Below are 21,253 nucleotides of genomic sequence, written 5' to 3'. Positions count from 1 at the left end.
TCTGCAAAACCCAAAATCTGAGTCCAGATGCAGCTTTGCTTCTAGGTTTGACACAATTTTTGTTTTCTCCTGTTTTCTCCTCTTTCTGGATCCACCTCCAAATGGATCCAGGAAAAGAAAATAGAAACATAAAACTCTTACCTGTAGGTAAGAGTTTATTCTCTGGGTATGCCTTAAGAAATACATGACAGTTTAAATTCCTTGGTTCCCTAAGATGGTAATTTCTTCTTAAGAAGCACCTAGAGGTATACAACAGTTCAATATTTCTCCATCTTGGCTTACCTAGACTTATTTTTGTCTACAACTGGGTATTATAAAGCAATAGTTGCAAACTATTTCTAAATGTTTTGTTTAGACTCCATGAATTTGTCAACAGAAGCTATTTACACAGCTTAGCTTGACCTCTTGTTGATCTATGAAAATTAATGGATAGTTCAAACACTATCGTTTTTCCTTATTCACTAGAATTGCAAAAGAAGTATGCAGGTAAATAAGGATGAAGTAAAAGGTGTTCCATCTATTATTGTGTACATTGTTGGGTTTTTCTCCCCAGTAACAAATTATTTTAATAACTGGGCTAGATCTAAAACTCAGAAAATACCATGTGAAAGACATATGCTACACACAGATCTGCTAAATATGACTATCACTGTGCCAATTCAACCCCAAACAAATGAATACTTTTTAATTTAAATAATACATTTTAATACTTTTTTATTTTAAACATAAGATGTTTAAAATTAAATGTTACACTGGGTTTTTCTAGTTTCATACACAATGAAAGCAAATATTTAACATACGGAGTATTTGATGGTAACTGGGCAGACAATATCTCGGGGGAGGAACAATTTAAAATGTTCTACTTAAAATGTTACACTGTTTTTGTGGAAACTTAAGCCATGTTTGGAAAAACTCCAGTGACTTGACACAGTCACATTTACAGCTCTCAAGGTTTCATACGAGTGCATTGCTACTTGGTGGCTTCATATACAAAGAACTGCAATGAAAACAAAAAGAAGAAAAGAACATTTGGAGTGCTTTCATATCTCCAGACATATATTCTAGAAATTAGGTCCTACCTTATTATTAATGGCAGAATAATTTATTTTCTTTGATGTTTCAATTGCAGGGAAAGAAACAAAATAATGAAGAGCACAATCAATTTTTTAATATGAAAATCCCCAATAAAACCTACAATTTGTAACTCAGAGAGGTCAGTGCTTGGGCTAGTGTCCCAAAATAAAACCTACAAATTGTAACTCAAAGTGGGCAGTTTCAGGGATGGGGGCTATAGTTATTTTATTTCCATAGAATTGAGCTTAAGCCATCTGTGTATTAAAACCACTAAAAACACTGAGAAAATACTTTCCCAAAAAGTCCTGAGAAGATTCCATTTGCTGGGGACCAGATGAGAATGATCTTACTCTTTATCACCTTGACTCAACACTCTCCATTTGGTTCTGAGATGAGACAGTGGAAAAAAAAAAGGCAAAATTATCTTGGCTTTAGTAACACATCTGGTTTTATGATGTTATACTAACTACAGCTGTAAAGAAAAAACCCAACAAACCAAATACTGGAAAAATAAAAGAAGAAAAATAAAGATTACATAATTTCAGAAAAATGCATTTTGAAAATTCTTTCCTAATAAGCCAAGAATTGTGGCTGCCTAGAGCTGGAGAAACATTACAAGATATGTTCTTGCTGGCCTTTACAGCTGGATGGGGTAATGCATACACCGGACTTGGGTATCCATGTAGGGAATGGTTCATTTAGGTAACAGAGACATATTTTGCATTTTCTACAGTTTTCTGAAGTTTTCTAATGATCATGACATTCAAGTTTGACCACCTTTGAATTAACAAGAACATGAAGTTTTTTCAACAGTCAAATAAGAACAACTGCTATGTCTGCAGATGCTCATTTAATTGGAACCATTTTATCTCTGTTGGCTTCAGTGAAATTACTTGTAAGGCATTTGAAGACACTCTGTCTATATGTCAGAATAGTTTAAAGACATAGCTGTCAATACTCGTATCAGACACACATCCCTCAATTTTAACTTGGTGATCTAAATATAATATAAATGTCAGATGAATCTTAAATAGATTTGGTGTTTAACTGTGATATGAACTTACTCAACTCCTCAGTTCAGCTCCTACCCTTGAAATTCTCAAAAGAGATTTACAAGAAAGGCTGAAAAGTGAAAAATGTGGACAGCTATAATGCTTATGTGGGTCAGAGAAATGGGTGTAGTTACAGGAAGAGTGACTCTGGAATATCACTGAGGACAAGTTCTTACTCTTCGTTAGAGTAAAACTCTTTGTTTCAGGTGGCACTAACACATATTGCCCACCACCTGTTTTACCAGAGTGAACAACTCTGTCAGCCTTTTTTAAAGTCCTGTATTTTAAGTGCATTTGCAGAGATGACTGAAAACTGTCCTTCAACATTTGCCTACTGAAAAATTACAAAACGGGAGGACAAAGAAGAAAAATAAATCACACCTTTATATGTAAAATGCAACACTAAGTCATTAGTTATTGCATGTACTAAATCATCTCTGTCAAGAGTTGCACCAGAGCACCTGATGGCTTACATCCAGTTGTGGAGTTTGGCTATCCTCAGCTATATTTGAAACTAAAGATCAAAGGAGGAGAAAACCATAAAAGGAGTAAAATATATACACAGGCCCTCCCTCTGTTAGATACACTGTGTCCTCTAGCATCTGAGCTTTCATTTAAACAGCCTTTCTACATTCCACCTGTGCTTTTCTAGGATAAATATCTTGGGGAATCAGTTTGGAAGTCAACATCCTTTTACTGCTTTATTTCCAATCCTGGAAGGCAAACTTGACATACTGACAATCAAGAGCAGAATAAAAGCAACTCTGAGCTATGTTGTCCGGAAGTTTCTTACAATCTTCCCAAACATTTTTCTCTGCTATGAATATATTACACCATACAGATCTGTAATATTCTTTACCTGAAATAATAAAAAGTAAAATCATTAGTATTTTAAAGTGACCTGGATGACAGCCTGAGAAAACAGCTACAGAGTGTAAAAGACATTCTGTCAGTTTCCTGAAAATCAATCACTCTTAGTTTGAGATTCCAGACTTACTGCATTTCATCTGTTATGAAGAAATGTTTAAATAGTAAACAATTAATAGAAAACTGATATGAATCAAACAGTTTTGCAGGAATTTTTTGGAAGTTCACAGTATTTCTGCATTCAGGGAAGGTTGTTGCTGAAGACTTAATAACACAAATCTGTCACAAAATATTGTTCCTCTTCCTTTCCACAGCGAAAAAATGGCATAAAAATCTGCAAAGCAAATTAAGCAGTATCATCTTAAGCATGCATTATCTCATTTACTATTTAAATAGTTTTTCAACAGTCCCTCCTTGCAACTTCTCTATATATAGAGAAAGATTTTTATTTGACAGACAGATTACATTTTAATCATATTTGCATCATATAGTGTTATACATATTTTCAGGCCATATGCATTTTCTTCCCCATCAGACCCCTTCCATCAGCATGGCTTTAGAGCAGGGATTAAAGGCCTGTGTTGAAGAGGGGAAAATCCTAAAAATTAAGTTCTTCAAACACCAGACTGAAGAGGCTGTTCCAGTTCATCATGCTACAAATTATTATTTTAGAGGTCCAGTTCAGAGTTCTGTGTCACACACAGAGATAAATGTTCATTATGGTACCAGAAATAACACATTAAGTCCTCATTCCATTAGTGTGGACTTTTAGAAGTCTTAAATATAATTTTCTTATATTACATAATGATAATAGGCTGAGAAAGGTGAGCTTGATAAGTGATGATTCAAGTGTGCAGGGAAGTGAAAGAAAACTCTCACAGTTATCTTCTGGCACAGTGATACAAAATCTAGTGGAATTATTATGGAAAATGCTGTAACGTTTACTTCTAGAATTATTTTTAAAATTTTATCACCTTTTCTGAAAAAATCTATACATTCTTCACAAAGCATGCCAGAGCAATAGGCTGACAGAAACCTCATGAGGTTCAACCAGAATTGCACAGTCCTGCATGAGTGAACAGCCCCTGGCACCACCACATTCTGGAGGCTGCCCAGCTGGGAAGCAGCTTTACAGAAAGCACTTGGGAGTCCCACAGACACCAAACTGACCATGGGCCAGCAGTCTGCCCTTGTGGCAAAAAGCCCCACCAAGAGCATCCTGGGCTGCATGAGGAGCAGTGCTGCTGGCAGGCGAAAAGAAGTGATCCTGTCCCTTAACTGATCTCTGGTGATGCCACACTCAGGTACTGGTTCAGTTCTGGGCTCCCCAGACACAAGAGACGTGGACATACTGGAGAGAGTCAAGCAAGGGCTGCAGAGATCATGAAGGGATCAGAGCACTGCTCCTTTGAGGAGAGTCTGAGAGACCTGGGGCTGTTCAGCCCAGAGCTTTGAGAAGGCTCAGGGGGATCTTATTAACGTGAAGGGAGTGCACTCCTGAAGGAGTGCACACAGAGAAGGGAGACACACTCTTTCTAGACAAGCCCAGTGACAGGGCCAGAGATGATGGGCACACACTAAAACACAGACAATTCCCTACAAACAGCTGTCACCCTTTATCACTGTGAGGGTGACTCAGCATTGACACAGGGTTCCCAGGGAGGCTCTGGAGTCAATATTCAGAAGTCATCTGGATATGGTCCTGGGCACCCAGCTCTTAGTGGCCCTGACTGAATAGGGGGTTGGACCAGATAGCTTACAGAGGTCTTGTCCAAGTTCAACAAACCTCTTATTCTTCACCACTGAGCAGCCAACTGTCAGTTCATGAGCTCAAAGATAAAAGTTTCTGTACTCAAGAAGACATGGGGAGTTTATTTTATTACTTCCTGCAATGCTACAAAATAAATTTTCCACTGGAAGGTTACTAGACCATGAAGCAGTACAGCAACAGCCCCTAAAATACATTACATTACCCACCTCTTTGCCATTTGTTGCTCTTTTATTGCCTTCTCACACTAGAGCGGCTGCTGTGAGCTTACTGTTTCTGGGACAGCCCTCCACAACCACATGTGACCTTTTATTATACATTGTGCTTATCCTATCTCATGACTCAGTGCAATAATACACACCAAATTCCATTGTTACTTTAGGTGAAGACCATCGGGGAAGGGGGCAGACTCAGGTCCACTCATTATGGGATTCATCACTGTTAACTAAGTATTCCCTTACAAACATACAGTTCCTAAACACTTGAGGACTTCAAATACCATCTTCATCACTGCTTTATCCATTAGCAAACAAGTCTACAAGCAAAGCTATTTGGTGTAGAGAAAGGTGGAGTAATTTTTTTTTTAATACAGGACTGAGTCTAGGCAGTATGTAAACTACTGCATGTGTTTATGTTGTTTTGGTTTTAGGATTAGGATTAAAACATCATTCCATCCTCAAAATCCTAAGGTAGTACTCTAGACAGCATGAGTGTGTTTCAGCCACAGCATTTTCTTGACACAGCCACAGAGAAAGAATCCTTCCTTCCTTCCTTCCTTCCTTCCTTCCTTCCTTCCTTCCTTCCTTCCTTCCTTCCTTCCTTCCTTCCTTCCTTCCTTCCTTCCTTCCTTCCTTCCTTCCTTCCTTCCTTCCTTCCTTCCTTCCTTCCTTCCTTCCTTCCTTCCTTCCTTCCTTCCTTCCTTCCTTCCTTCCTTCCTTCCTTCCTTCCTTCCTTCCTTCCTTCCTTCCTTCCGCAACTTCCTTCCGCAACTTCCTTCCGCAACTTCCTTCCTTCCGCAACTTCCTTCCTTCCGCAACTTCCTTCCTTCCTTCCGCAACTTCCTTCCTTCCTTCCTTCCTTCCTTCCTTCCTTCCTTCCTTCCTTCCTTCCTTCCTTCCTTCCTTCCTTCCTTCCTTCCTTCCTTCCTTCCTTCCTTCCTTCCTTCCTTCCTTCCTTCCTTCCTTCCTTCCTTCCTTCCTTCCTTCCTTCCTTCCTTCCGCAACTTCCTTCCGCAACTTCCTTCCGCAACTTCCTTCCTTCCTTCCGCAACTTCCTTCCGCAACTTCCTTCCGCAACTTCCTTCCGCAACTTCCTTCCTTCCGCAACTTCCTTCCGCAACTTCCTTCCTTCCGCAACTTCCTTCCTTCCTTCCGCAACTTCCTTCCTTCCGCAACTTCCTTCCTTCCTTCCTTCCGCAACTTCCTTCCGCAACTTCCTTCCGCAACTTCCTTCCTTCGATCCCCGCAGACGCAGGTGGGTTCCGTCACCGAAGCGCCAGGATAAGGATAATGTCACCGCGCCCCCTGCTGTCCCCGGCCGAGCTCCAGGACCCGCTCCCGTGCTAATCCTGTAAATCGTTCCTGCCTTCCTATACAATCATTTTCCTGCAGCTACAGCCAAACTCAGGACGTTAAAACAAAATAAATGAAGTGCAAGCGCTTTTTATCATATAAGCCTTTGCATTTTTAATCCTTTTTTTCCCCTTCAGATTACATTAAAATATCGTTTAGTATCTTCCCTGGAGTGACTGCTGCTCAAAGCAAGCACTGAGGAGTTACTCCAAAACCACAGCCTCATAACACGGTTAAGCCACAGTACTAAAAGGGTGGGAGAACGAGGTCAAGTTCTAATATTAATCAGTTTACTACAACTGCAGTAAGAACTGCTGTTCCAGCAGAACACAGCTGTTTCTTCTTTTTTTGCATTTAGAAATGGCACTGTATTGCTGTGATTTACCACAAAAGGAATGCAGGAAATACTACGCATTAGAAATCCAAGTGCTATCTCTGTTTGTCCTGGACTTGAGAAACTTCTAACCTCTCCTTTCTGCAATGAGTATTAAGTGCTTTTTCTATGAGTCAGATAATTAAACTGAAATGGGGCTTTCAGTCTCGCATGAGAAGTGAAGTCAAAACAACTGTGACATCATCTCAATTAAATGAAACAAAATTAAAGGGCTCCCCCACTACACTTTAGCACCACTCACATATTCCTACCACATTTTCCTAACACTTGGGAACAGGAAGATGTTTCATAAGAAGTTTAGGCATGGATAACCACTGTATTAATTGTATAAAATGACAGTAAGTATGTCAGATCACTAAGTCTAAGTAAGAATAAAATAATTCCATTATTATTTGGTTTAAACACTTGTCTTCTGTAAAGAATGACAGTGTTGCTAAGGAATAGTTTTAAGTAGTGTTCAGTATTTTAAGCAGACATTTACAGCATTGTTTTTTAATGTGTGGAAAGTTTGTCACATTCATTACACAGTTCAGTGCAACACAGAATCTGTCACTTTGGAAACATCTTGCACCGACAGAAGGTTCACTAATATCCTTCATATTTACTATATTACTAATCTGTGTGACGGCTTTAACACTCAGATAAACATAAGCAAACCCAAACACAGTAAGTTACATGACTTCAAAATAAAAGTTGGGTTAGGACATATTCTCACAAGTAGATGAATTTACTTTGCATCCATGTGAGTATTAATGGAACTGGGTTTGTGAAGACAAGCAGGGGCAAGTCCTACACACACCTGATGTACAAGTCTAGTCTCTTCTTGATTCTATTCTAAGAATGCTCTTGAATCTTAGTTTTTCACAGAAAACACTTCAGAAATCGTAGAAGCCTGACACTTTTGAATTATTGTACTTCAGATATATAAATGCTTCTAAAAATAAGAACATCATTACATAACACACCTTTGTAGTCAACTTAATAAAAATGACAGCTCGTTTACATAAAGTTTTCTAGCAAAAAATGTAAAATGTATAGGTGATAATGAATCAAAATATGTTTTACTTTAGAGTTAGGCTGCTGAACTGGTTTGGTTTCATTAATAAAAACGTGTCTAATACGTCTAACTGTACTGGCTTTCACCTGATACCTTAATTCACTGACCTTAGGAGAGCCACCAAGTAACTCAGAAGAAAAAAGCCAAGATAGTCTTGAGGTGTTGTTGTTGTGGAAACTGCAGCCCAGCTGACTACAGTTCCTTGGAGAAAGATTTCTCTATGAATGCTTTTGTTTAGCATAACTGAACTGTATTTCTCTCCAGTAGAAGCAGAGAAATAAAGCCAGCATGGAATGATACATACATATTTCTCATTTTGCCTTAGTGACATTCCTATGAGCCATCAGATCTGACCCAGAAAAATACACAGCCATGCCTACTACATTTGAAAAACCTTGTTTTCTGTACACACATTAAAAAAAAAGATTATTCATAGAGTGAATGTATATTTAGTCTGTTATACAAAGAGGAAAAGCTACCTACTTTAATTGAATTTGCATTTAACCTTCTCAATGGAAAATGCACATTTAAATGTTATGTTTGCTGAATAAACTAAACCTAAAGGACATGAAGATGCAGGTGTTATTAGTTAAAGCTATAAACAGACCTCACAGATGTGTGCACTTCAGTTTCTGAGCTATAACAAATGAGGTGGCACAGTTGCTTCTTCTGTATTTCCTTGTATCAAATACATTGAAAAGAATCTCATTTATATCCTAGTCTTTTGAGGTCAGCCTCCTAGTGCCAAAGCATGGCAAGAAGAAAGGTTAAAAAAAGTACAAGTCACATATTTGGAAAGCCAGAGTGAGACATTCTCCAGTTTCAGGATAAAGGCTAAAAACCAGTATTATTTTTAATAGTATTTTCCAATCCTCTCTGCTACCACATTTAGTTAATATAATTAACTAAATAATTAATTAATATAATGTTTGCAATTGTACTGCATGACAAATAATTGGCTTGTCTACAATACAGTTTTAGACCTTTTTGTATCATCCCCCATTGTAGACATCAAATGCTGGGTAAGGCAATCTGTCACTCTTGAGAGGTAACCCTGAGAAGCATCCCTGCCCAAGACTTCTCAGTGCTGAAGAGCTCAGTGGGCTCTGGTGGCTGTAGACACTTGTAGTGAGAAGTGACAGCCTTGCAGTCAAACACCCCTTTGGTGTGTGTGCAGGTGTAAAATGTGGCAATTCTTCATTCCACCCAGTTCCATACCAGACAAGGCACTGCAGTTCTGGCTCAGGCACTAGTCCCCAATAAGATGTGACCTCCCACAAGCTGGCTGGGTTTGCACATCAGGGCTGATCTCAGCCAAGCCTGTTTGTCAGCACGGCCTGAACCAAAGTACTGTTAGCTCAGTCACCGCAGGTGCATCTGTTGCAAACAGCAGAAATCTTTCTGTCTGCTAACCCAAGAAGCAAACACAAGCACAATGGTTATAAATGTTATAAAACCATACATGCACCCACCACGTTCCCTGATGTTAAAGAACCATCACTGAAAAATCTGAAGACTCATGCTTTTCATTATATGAAAAAATGTGCTGCGAACTCCTGCATTTGTACCATGCCTGTCAAAATTTCAAACAATCTTTTTAATAAATAGAAAAGCAAGGACAGTGGTGATACACTTTCACTCGTGTTGGCCATGCAATGCGATCTACTTAGAAAAATATTAGGCCATGGGAAATCACTAAGACTGATGTGCCCATTTCCCCATGCAATTGTTTTCACTCTCACAAAGGAGGAACAACTAGTACCAGCTGTGAGACACTTTCACAAAAAATTTAATACTGAAATCAATTGCATTGAACTCAGTTGGACTTGTCTATAAAGCTCTAACAAATTAACATTGTTGGGGGGCACAGAAACAAGCCAAGATTTTTACTCATTTTGTGAAGGTGCCCATGAACAAATTAACAACTACATTTCACACTTGGTGAAGTGGATCTAAATTGCAAAGTTTTAACCTTTTAGGCATTTATTAAGGCAATTTTAATGCACTAGGAGTTTGTTATATCACTTTAGATAGTTAGAAGGACATATTATTCTGTACCCATGAGAGAAGAAATCCTCAAGCAAATAGTTTCCAATACTTTTGAGACTGCCGCAGATGACATAGGAATGGACTACTCAGGGAAATTTCTGCATGTAACAGAAAGATAATTCCTGACTATTTAATTACAGTCTATTTTCTACAGTTTATGCCCTATGTGAAATGTAACAAAAGAGTATTTTCTGAAATAAATTATTATAATTTCCCCAAAATTACAGCAAGTAAGCATTCTTGGGTGACAATTCAATAATCACTCCCAGAAGCTACTATAAAGTATCATGTGCAATATTAACACCTTACAAGCTTTGACAACATATATAATTGCTAAGATGTAAAATTAAAATAAATTTTATTATGACATTTAAATGGGAATAGCAATTTAATATTCATTCCTATTTAAAAGGTATGCATGAAGTCATAGACAGTATATTGTCAGTTGACTGAACAATTCTAAATAACTACTTTGCAACCTTTAAGTACGTTAGTAGTTTTATATCAATTTTCAGTACTTTAAGAACTTTGCATTGTTATGGTTGACTTTCACTTTTACCCAATACTAAAACCAAAAAACCACCAAAACCCCAACCCATCACAAACACAAAAATTCAGCTTTTAATCCACAGAGTATTTTTGTCATGATTAATGACATCTGAAAGTTGTTTAATTTAGGTCTAATTCACCAAAACCTCTTAACAGAATTCCAACAACAAAAACCCAACTCAAACCAACCTCATAGCTAGAACTATTTCAGTTACTGTGTTCCCAGACTGAACAAACAAATTGCACAGGACAAAGTCAGCAGGCAGTGAGTCAGAAAAGGTATACTGTCCATCACATAAAACCAACTTAGTCCTTTCCTGCAAGGCAAATAGGCAAAAATTAAAAATTCCGGGTTATGCTGAACACAGTAATCTAAGCTATTTTGAAAAAACAGTTTGTATTTTTCAGCTAAAAATATCGCCCAATGGTCACCAAGTGTTGCAACACTTTTCCTCATATTTGTATTTTTGCCTATTTGACATCCAGAATGTATCAGTTTGCTTCAACAAATTTAGACACCACACTCATAAAAACAGTGTCTATACATTCTACGAAGTGACTGAAAACCTGGAACAGCAGAGACAAAATTCCCCGAAGCCAACATTATTTAGTCTGATTTTTTCCACTTAATATATTGGCTATTAAGAAGTGATTTACTAAAATATGAATATCGATCTAATATTGATATCCAACTGAGATGGACAAAAACTCTCTAAGAGTCTACAGTTAGAAAGTGTATGTTTATTGCAACGGGCCGGGCAGTACGTGGGATAATTCCCTAATGCGGACTGCAAAAATCACAGGTATTACAAAGCCCTTTTATTTACAGAAGTCTTGAATACACGAAGTATGAATGCATTTTCATATCCCTGTCACTTCCTCTGCTCCAGTATGCTAATTGGCAAAAAGGCTATTAAGCATGCGTAGTTTTGTTCCCTGAAATGAGTCGGGGGTCCTTTTTGGGGAGGGGTCTCCAAAATGAAGAAGTAAAAAAAGTCTTTTTCATTCTGACCTTTCTACCTTTGCAGTGCATACGTGACAAATGAATCCTGCAGTTTTCCTGTGTTCAATGGATTCCTCAAGTACGGGAAGTCTGCAACTGTTTTTGTGTCCCTGAAATCTGTTTATCACATTCTGTTTTTCATAAGTGCAGCTACCCAACATAAAGTTGACAAACAATGAGTTACTAGATCCTGGACATCTTGTCTAAGATTGAGCAGAGCCTATTTATCTACTTTTGCTAACTCAGCAACATCTAATTTATCATCTTAGCTTTCCTAAAATTCTTAATTCTTCAAAATTGGGTCTCAGAAGGCCCCACAATATGTCCCATATGCCATTTTATTTTATTTTCTTTTTTAAGGAGAATAGGAAGGGTCTACTAGGCCTCTTGCCGCGGGGGGGGGAAGGCAATGATGAAGCAGATGATGACGACATTGCAAGCTTTCAAATTAGAAACAAATCAACTACGCACGGTTAATGCTTTGTAAATACATTGCATACAATTTCTACTGACAAGCAAATACATAAGTTACGGTCCAGAATTACAGTCGCCTCTTCGCATTCCGCCTTGAAGACAAGCGCTCCCATGTCTGCTGGCAGTCAAGAGAAGCTATAAGCACAACGCTTATCTTTCAAAGCTACGCGGCCTAGCGCGATTTCTGACACAACAAACGCACGGAGCGATTGAATAACGTCTGAGCACCGGGCGCCTCTGGCCGCGCCCGGGCACCGCCCCGCGCCCGCTGCGGCCGCGCTGCCCCGGAAGCGCTCCCGCCGCCGCCTGTGGGAACATGGCCGAGTCGCCGGAGGAGGTGGCGGTGCTGGTACAGCGGGTCGTGAAGGACATCCGCAACGCCTTCCAGCGGAACCCACACATGTGAGTGCGGCCGCGGCTGGGCGGCACGGAGGGAGAGCTGCCTGCACTCCGGTCCGTGCGCGCTCCGCGGCCCCCGGCGGGCGGGGTGTGGGTCCCGGCGCGGCCGGCTGGGGCCGGGCCCGGGCCCAAGGTCACGCCGTGAGCGGCCGCGGGGACTAGCCAGGTCTCCTCCGAGCGAGAGGGTCGGCTCCGGGCGGCCGCGGTGGCATTTGTGCCTGCTTGGGGCGGGGAGCCGTGTCCCTGTCCTCGGTGCTCTCCTGCCGCCGCGGCTTCCCCTGGACTCGCTCCGGGAGCCTGAGCCGTGGCGACTGGTGTGGCCGCGGCCGCAGCCCGGCGGCCACAACCGCCCCCCCGGTAAAACGCAGCGCGTCATGGAAACCAGCCAGGGGTCCGCAGACAGATACATTTTCAAAGAAAAGTTGTTAATGAGCTCTCTCTGAACTCGGTGTTTGGCAGGATTAAACCCATCGGGGACTCGGTATGGGGCTGAGCCTGCCTGCGGATGGGCCAGCCCTGCCGAGCCCCACAGGAGGCAGCGGGTTCTGTGTCTGCCTGGAGCAGAGCACTGATGCTGGTGGGAACAAAGCTTAGGACTGAAGCCTCCTGAATTGCACTTTTGCAGAAACAGAGCAGTGTGATGGATGCACCACCTTCAAATCCGTATCTGTTGGTAGAAATGCCACTGCTTTTCATTGTGTGTTGGTTTGAGGAAGCCAGAATGACTATGAAAATGCAAACCACAGTAATTGTTATCTTATGACAATCAGATTTATCCAGCAATCTGGGGGCAGATGGTCTGTTTTATTTTTCAGTGTTGTTGACCAGCCTTGAGACCCTGTTTTAAGTGCCCTCTGTACTTCTGTTTCACAGAATGTTTCCCCAGCCTTTAAGACACAAACTACAGAATTATCTTTCAATCTATATGCAAGCTTCATGTTGGTTATGGCAAATAAGGTAGCACATAAGGAATAAAAACTTCCTAATTTAAGTGAAGTGTATTTATGTCAGGTGGAAACTGCAGTCTCTGAGGTAGTGACCTATTAATCTGTTCCAGAAAGTGATAAGCTAAACAATGGCATAGGAAAATTCTATGTCACTTAATTTATCCTTTTGCTTAACAAGAAAAGATTAAAGTAAATACCCTCATGTTTCTCCAAACGTAGTAAGCAATTTGGTGGGTGGCCAGGTTTTAAAATGCAGCATATGGATGCTGTTTAAAAAAAGGCTGTGTTTTGCCTTGAAGCTTCATTTTTAGGATGTGAAGCATAATGTGCTGTAAATGGCCAGTATTTATGAATGAATGTTCTGGTTTTTTCATAGTTCCCACTCCTCTGCCAGGATTCTTTATTGGTAGCAAACTTGGAGATGGTGTTTTTGAAGAATTTGCTGCTATTGTAATTTCCTTTCATAGATGCAATCTCAGAGATGAAAGTAGGCTGCAAGAGCTGTGCATACTGAGACTGATGCACTGTGACATGCTTCAAATGAAAAAGCACAAGCTGCTGCTACTTTATCTCTCAAAATAGAAAAAGTAATAGTCTTGTCTGCTAGATTTGTGAAGTGGTTGAAAATACTTGAAATGGGACTCTTCAGGCCAATGTAGGCTGTGAGCCCTTTGCTGTGGTGCCTCTGTGCCTCAGGAGCACCAGGCTGTAGCTCTGCTGGCCAGGTGTTTTCATATCTTCATCTTGTCTTCTGGTGCTGGCCAGCTGCAGTTCCTGACAGGTGATATCCTGAATTCAACGTGTTGCAGATCCAGGTTTGAATTATTTTACATGGGAACTGCCTAGCTTCACTGAAAATAGGGATTCTGCTACATGCATAATGTTCCTGTTTACTTACCATACTTTTGTCCCATACTCACCTCTTTTCCAGCACAAGTGGGTACACCTACCCACTTGTCAGCTTTGTGCAAACTCTACCTGTCTGTCATTTTGGTGTGTTCAAAGCAGTATTGTGAAACTTAGTTCACCCAAGTCAGACTTCTTCCATTTGGTAATAAGTAAAGGTGTGGACATTTGTTTTGTGGGTTTTTTTTTCCTCTGCTTGCTGTTTGCCTTTGGTATACTGTTTGTGAGTTACAGCTGGTAGGTTCCTATGTTAATTCAGAGAGTTAATTAGCCAAGCAGTGTCTGACTGCGTCTTCGTTGCTTTTGGAGACTTTCATGTCCCTGTGTGCAAGGCCAGGCAACATTTTGCCAAGGACTGGGTTTAGCATTCATAAAAGAAAGACCAGCGATACATACAAACTTCAGGCTGTTAAGACACTGTGTTGAAAGAAGCAGACTGGAATGTCATTTTAAGTTTAATCTTGCTTCTTGAAGAGCTTAGCTTGTGTTAAATAGAGCAGAATATATAAGGTTCTCGGTTTGATACCCATTTCTTGCTTTTACTGGGGTAGAGGAATGCTTTTTTCTTCTCTCTCTTCTCAGCTGACTGGGGAAACAAAAGGGACCTGCGTGTGTGTTTGGAGACAGAGCCATGTGATTTGCAAGTGTTTTACCTTGAGTTCACCTTACCTGTTTTTTGCAGCTTGTGATGTATGGAAGATCAAATCTGTTCTCTGAATAAGCAAATGCATTCTTAAACAAGCATACTGTGTCGCTTTTGATTATCTCAGTAATAGTCCAGTGAGGACAGAGAACTAAATCAGCACACTCAGAGTACCCAGTAATAAATTTTATTTAAGATAATTGAGTTGGGGTTTAGGAGCTGACACTTGCCGTATATCTGTAAATCTTGTATTAAGAAGACTTAAGATGGAAAAATGTTTTATGAGATAGCAAAAAATCTTTTTTATCCTGCGTGAGATATGAGGATTTTCCTCTTTAGCAACAATTTTTTTCCATTGAATGGGAGTTGGTGGAGAAATTATGCATATTCGAAAGAAAATAATGTTGCTTTATGTCTAAACAGGTGTGAATCCTTGATAAGCTGTGTTTATTTCTAAGAAGCTGCCAAAGCTGCTATTCAGCATGCTAGAAAAATCTGACAAAAAGTAAAATATGGTATGACCCATTGAAACTGAACAACTGAGTCTCTTCTGCTTTGTTTGCTGGTACAAATGGTCATGTTTGTCGTTGTTGTTTTAAAGGCTTAAATTTCTTGTACAGAGTTGTCATCTAATCAGACTGGCCTCTGTGTCTCAAATCTTCCCCCTGTTGATCATCCTGCCTTGCATAGGACAGTGAAAAATGGGACATGTGGAAGTGAGCATATTCTTCTGTGTGATTCTTAGTTTCAGAGCACCTGGTGCAGAGCACACCTGGGTAGCTTTTGGTCAGTCAGGTGCCTGTACTAGTTAGCATGTTCTGTTTCTCTTGCCGAAACAGCAGTTACAGCTCTGTTGTGTATTTATTGCAAAACCAGGGCTGCTCATGTTGATTAAGCTGAGTTAAACTGATTGGGTAGTAGTCTAAAAACAGAAAAAATGGGGCCTTCATCATTTCATATCTTTGTGAAAATCAAATAAAACTTTTCTGATTACAGATTTCAGCAAAGACAAGGAAAAAGTATGGGGGAATGTTTGGTTGGGAAGCATTGCCAGCCATTGCATTTCTGTATTGAGAAAAATAATTGTTACCTACTTGAAATAAGCTTAATTATATTTCTTTCTGTTTTTTAAGAGATGAAATTGGATTAATACCCTGCCCTGAAGCCAGATATAACCGGAGCCCTATTGTCCTGGTAGAAAACAAGCTTGGTGTGGAGAGCTGGTGTGTGAAGTTTCTTTTGCCATATGTCCACAATAAACTTCTCCTCTACAGACAGAGAAAACAGTGGCTGAACAAGGATGGTAAGTTCTGAGTTGGAGAAGAGTATATGATGTGATCTTTAGTACACATTTCTTACTTATCCTAAAATAATTTAGTTTGGAAAAGAGCTTTAAGATCAGAGTCCAGCCATAACCTGACACTGCCAAGTCCAGCACTAAACCGTGTTCCTAAGTGCTGTGTTTACATGACTTCCAAAATACCTCTAGGGATGGTGACTCTACCACTTCCTGGACAGCCTGTTTCAATTTTGACAATGCTTTCAGTGAAGAAATCTTTCCTCACGTCTAACCTAAATCTCACCCGGCACAGCCTGAGACCATTTTCTCTCATCCTGTTGTTTGTTACCTGTGAAGATAGACTGACATTCACCTGGCTACAATCTCATTTTATGTAGTTTTGGAGACCAATGAGATTATCCCAAGCCCCCTTTTCTCCAGGCTAAACACCTCCAGCTCCCTCAGCTCATCTTTATAAGACTTGTGCTCCATTTGCCCTTCTCTGGGTTCACTCCAGCACCTTGATGTCTCAGTGAGTACATGGAGATGGTCACTGATGTGGTCCTGCTGGCCACACCATTGTGATCCAAGCCAAGATGCCCCGGCTTTCATGACCGCCAGCTTGTTCAGATCCCCCTGCAGAGCCTTCCTACCCTCCAGTAGATCACTCCCACCCACAGAGGTGTAATCCCCAAACTGACTGAGGGTGCACTCAATGCCCTTGTCTGGATCATTTACCCTTCCTAATGCCAATTTAACCTGTTCTGGAAGAAATGGTGGTTACTGAGGAGAGCAGGCTTTGGATTGTGCCTCTTAACTTGAATGAGTTTAGGGTAATTTGAAAATAAAATTTCTTTCTCTCTTGCCCAAACTGGAAAGGTTAGAGACAGACAACTTCAATGAGTTCTTTGAGGAAGTGATGTTAGTTCAGAAGGAATTTTCTCCTGTTTTCCTGAGTCAAAGAAAAATGGGATGATGTATATATCTACTGTAAGAAATGAGTGCAGTGTGTTTCAGATGCAGAGCTACCAGAAATCATTAGTCCCTACAGCTTGATAATTGTAAAGTTTTATTTCCTTTCTCATCTCTTTGTTTTGTTTTTTAGTTTAACTTGTATGAAAAATTCTTTTGTATATGTTCTTTAAAAAAATCAAAATAAAGAATTACGAACAGGTGTGACATAGGAGGTACTTGACTGCTTATAAAGTATCCTTCTTAGAATAAGAATGAGTAACTAGTTGATGAAGCAAGTTTTTTGTTTATTGTTGCAGTATCTTCTAAGTAGCAGTTGGAATAGAGGATGTTCTTATGCTGGGCTTCTGAGTGTCTTATTTCTGCTGGTTTGTTTTTTTTTTTTTTTTTTTCTTTTAGAGACTTCTTTCTAGTATCTTTTACCTACTATGGTATTTTTCATAGCCCTCAGAAAGAGGGATATATGTTCTGTTGAAGAGCACCCTGTGACCATTCACAGAGTTCAGATCTTTAATATCTCACATGCTGCTGGGTTTCAGTTTTGGACTGTTACCATATTTTAATTTTTTTCTGTTTACTTGTAACTAACCTGTCCATAAAGCACTGACTGTGTCCATTTTGCTTCAACATGTGTGGGATTGTCTTCCCCTCCTGAAGCAAAACAAACAGCCACCATTCATTCAGTTGTGTTGATTGCAGCTGTAGCAAAGCCAATTTCCCTGGCTGCTTTATGAAACAGAGAGTTAAAGAATTATGTTTTAAATAGTGGGATGTTAGCATACATCTGGTACAGACTCTAGCGCCTAGTCATAACTAACATGGTGTACTACTTGGTGTTACTGCTAGGTAAGTTTTTAGAGTAGGTCTGTAATAATATGTGGCCAGTAGCATTTCTCCTTTGATATCTACTTTTCTTTAGTGTTTTATTGCTGTATTCTGTTTCACTTAAAGTGGATGAAGCCAGATATGCACTGATGCTCATTAAAGTGTAGTGTATGGCACAGTCAGGTGGTGTTGGTCAGATCTGTAAATGTGCACTTAAGCTTCTTTTGCCTTTGGAGAGATACAGAGAAAGAAGATTGAGGTCTTTAGTGGATCTTGGAGTCGGAGCATTCTTAAGGCAGAGAGTGTTGCATTCTTTTGTGTTGTCTGCCTGATGGTGGGCTCTAGATTTGCTAAACACACTGATTTCTTATTAGAAATATATGGATATATAATGCAAGCATTTTGGAAATGGCAGACAAGGCAGATCATGACAAGGAGGAACCCATTCTCCTGGCAACACAGAGTCTTCCAGTGCTAGCTGTACACCTTGAGTGATGTTAGAGTAACAGTGCACTGGCTTGATCCTTAGAAGTAATTACCTTCAAAAGAGTAGCTTAAAGAAGTTGAAGTGTTTTCATGTGTTGCTGGGTATGACAGACCCATCAATTGTGTTTTACTTTTATCTAACAGATTGTTTGTGTCATTGTGTTTCCCACACTCCTCCTAGAGGGTTGATGTCATGTCATGATGTGGACTTTAAAAATTTTACATTGCCCTTTATTTTTTTATTTGTACATAATTTATTTTCTTGAATGTTTTTTTCTCATAACAGACATCTTTAAAAGACTCTTTCTAGAGGATGTGTATTGCTAACATAAGTAACTTCCATTTCTTCTTGGTCTTTGTGGTTTATGGTTGGACCTGTTAAGACCAGGATGTTTTTGATCACTGCTACCAGCCAGCTGCTGATTTATTCAGTTCTCATAGAAACTGGTGATTGTGACATGCCAAATTTGAAATTTGTAATGCAGACGACTACAAAATTCAGTGAACAGAACTTTAATACATGGAATTACATAGCTAAATACAAACTTTAGCATTTAAGGAGTTGAACCTACTAGCACGGGCAATCTTAGCAACACCAGTGTTGTCATTGCAGTGCTTTTGGAGGTCTGAGGTAGGAGTTTTTGATGTATATTGTTATTACACTGCAGATCTTCAGCTGGGTGGCTTCATTTTGGTCTCAGGTTTTACTGTAACATCTACCCATTGAAATTTCTGTGCAGAGAAAAACTTCTTGTTTCAAGCCAAACTACAAACATTGAAATCTATGTCACATTTTTGGGTGTCTGAAGACAGCTGATAGCCGTTACCTCTGTTCTGGCACCCTGCTCCAGTCACACCAGTGCAGGTGCTTTGTTGTGATGCTGTCACATCTGCCAATGCCACAGGGATGGTGTCTGCAGGCCTCTGCTTCCCTCAGGTGAAACTTTGCACAACCCTTCCTCTCAAAATGCAGCTCAGAGCACTCTGTCAGTGAATACTGCAGTAGCATGGATTTTAGACTAGTGCCTGCAACTTGTCTGGCTTTCTTTTGAAAATGAAACTCCATTCTGTTTTGTCTCTTCATTTACAAAAGCTAGTTTCAGATGTGTGAGAAGAGGTGATCTGCAGCATTTTCATGTCTGCTGAAGTTTTCTGTAACCACTGTAAAACACAGTCAGGTCCTTCATGTTCAAACCCTGTTTGTAATGGAGTTTAGTATGTTTTACCATAATTGAGTTTCACATTTGATAAAAGGTTTGAGCAGAAACTGAGCTGCAGTGGTGGAGAGAATTAAAAGTGCACACTTGGAATTTATCAGGGTAGTTGTTTTCTTTTGCATCCAGTAAAGAAATTGATTTGTCTATTACCACTTCAGAACTCAATTGTATCTTCTGTTGAAGCTTGTTATAATCAGTGATTGCAGATGTAGTCTCTACTCACCTCTCCTGTTTTGAGTCACTGTAAGCCATTTAAAATAGAACAGCAGAGAACAGGGTGCTGATTTAAGTGTCTGCTTTCAGATGTCTGATATTTTTTCTGACAGGATCCTGGAAGAAGGAGGTGCTTTATAGTCATTCATTGATAGGTTAGTGACACAGATGTTTAATTACAGTTTCTTTTGGATACTTGGAATCCAGAATCATGACTGATCCCCCTGCTGTTATTTGAGTTTAGATATCTAAATTTTACAATATGTTTTATCCTTTCTCCAGTATTTTTTAAATTTATACATGCATACTATTTGTGTTACGTCAAGATGATTTTGTGAAATTGTTACAAACTACTCACAGAATATCTAAAAAACTGTATGCAACCATATTTAAAGGTGAGCTAAAACCATACTGTTTTATTTGTCCTTTTGCAGCTGGGGAATCTTTAATATGCAAAAGGACATGTTCAGCCTGAGCACCTATAATGCAGTAGTTTGCCTGAAACATATCTAGTATAAAGTACTTTTAAATTGTAAATAAAAGATGTTGGGTTTTGTTACTGACACAGGGGGAATAGTTGGCAAGTACTATCATTGTGTGCCAGATCCATCATAAGACTTCCTAATAAAAAGTGGCTCAGAGGTTACTAAATTGTGCCATTTTTCTATTGAAAAGTGGTCTAGAGGTTACTAAATTGTCATTTCACATCTCTGGCTCAGAATCCACACTTCATGAATCTTCATCTGTTACTTACATCAAAGAACACTGACATGAAGGAACTGGATTTTACTTGGAGATTTTCCTTTTATCTGCATCTTTCCTTTGATAATAATAATAATCAGGATGAAGTGCACCTGTGTGATGGGCAAATGGACAAATGCAAACAAGTTCTGTTTAAGTTGGACTTGATTGAGTGCTGTTACAGACCTTTGAGATTACCAGAATGGTCATATTAACTGGAAATCATGATGAAACAAGCTGTGTTGTTCGAAGTTGACTTTGAAAAGCTTTTAGGAGAAGTATTCAAAAAACTGAAATAGGCTATAATAAACTTTTGCTTGATGTGCATATAACATGTACAGTGGTAGTACCTAATAATTACTAAAAGCATTGTTTTAGGTAAAATGGAAAATGTTCATGAAACAATCACAGCCCACAATTTTAACTATACCTCCTTATAAAAATTATGCTTTGGTAAATGTTCCAAACTAATTTCTGAATGTAAAATTGAAATAGTAGCCACAAAACACTTAGCAGATGTTTAATTTTATGTATGTTTGATTTTGTTTATGTGAGTAATCTTGGGATTACTTAAGAATTGGGATAGTCAGTGGCATAAAATTAAATGGGTATTTAAATACTTTGCTGGTTCAGGAATTGGGTAAACCAAGGAATAATATTTGTACATTCAGGCAGCAAATTAGGAAGAATGTGCATTTTTTTATATATGAAAAATATTTATTCCTTGGCAGCAAAGAGAGGTTTAACTTGTGAAAATAGAAAGTTAA

General features: G+C 39.4%; 1 protein-coding gene across 2 annotated transcripts in view; it reads left to right on the top strand.

The window, feature by feature from the left end:
- Window positions 1-11,124: 11,124 nt before the first annotated feature.
- Window positions 11,125-21,253, top strand: part of PTAR1 (protein prenyltransferase alpha subunit repeat containing 1) — a 28,740-nt gene continuing 18,611 nt past the window's right edge. For both annotated transcript variants that reach the window (XR_008428772.1, XM_053932773.1), the window contains exons 1-2: window positions 11,125-12,260; window positions 15,887-16,056. Coding sequence is in view for 1 of the 2 variants with exons in the window: in XM_053932773.1 (XP_053788748.1) it covers window positions 12,175-12,260; window positions 15,887-16,056 (256 nt within the window). In the remaining variant the exon portion in view is untranslated. The remainder of the gene's footprint in view (window positions 12,261-15,886; window positions 16,057-21,253) is intronic.

The sequence above is a fragment of the Vidua chalybeata genome, chromosome Z (genome assembly GCF_026979565.1).
Source record: "Vidua chalybeata isolate OUT-0048 chromosome Z, bVidCha1 merged haplotype, whole genome shotgun sequence".
Taxonomy (NCBI): domain Eukaryota; kingdom Metazoa; phylum Chordata; class Aves; order Passeriformes; family Viduidae; genus Vidua; species Vidua chalybeata.
The sequence above is the reverse complement of the archived record's forward strand: the minus strand, read 5'-3'. Positions and strand labels throughout refer to the sequence as shown.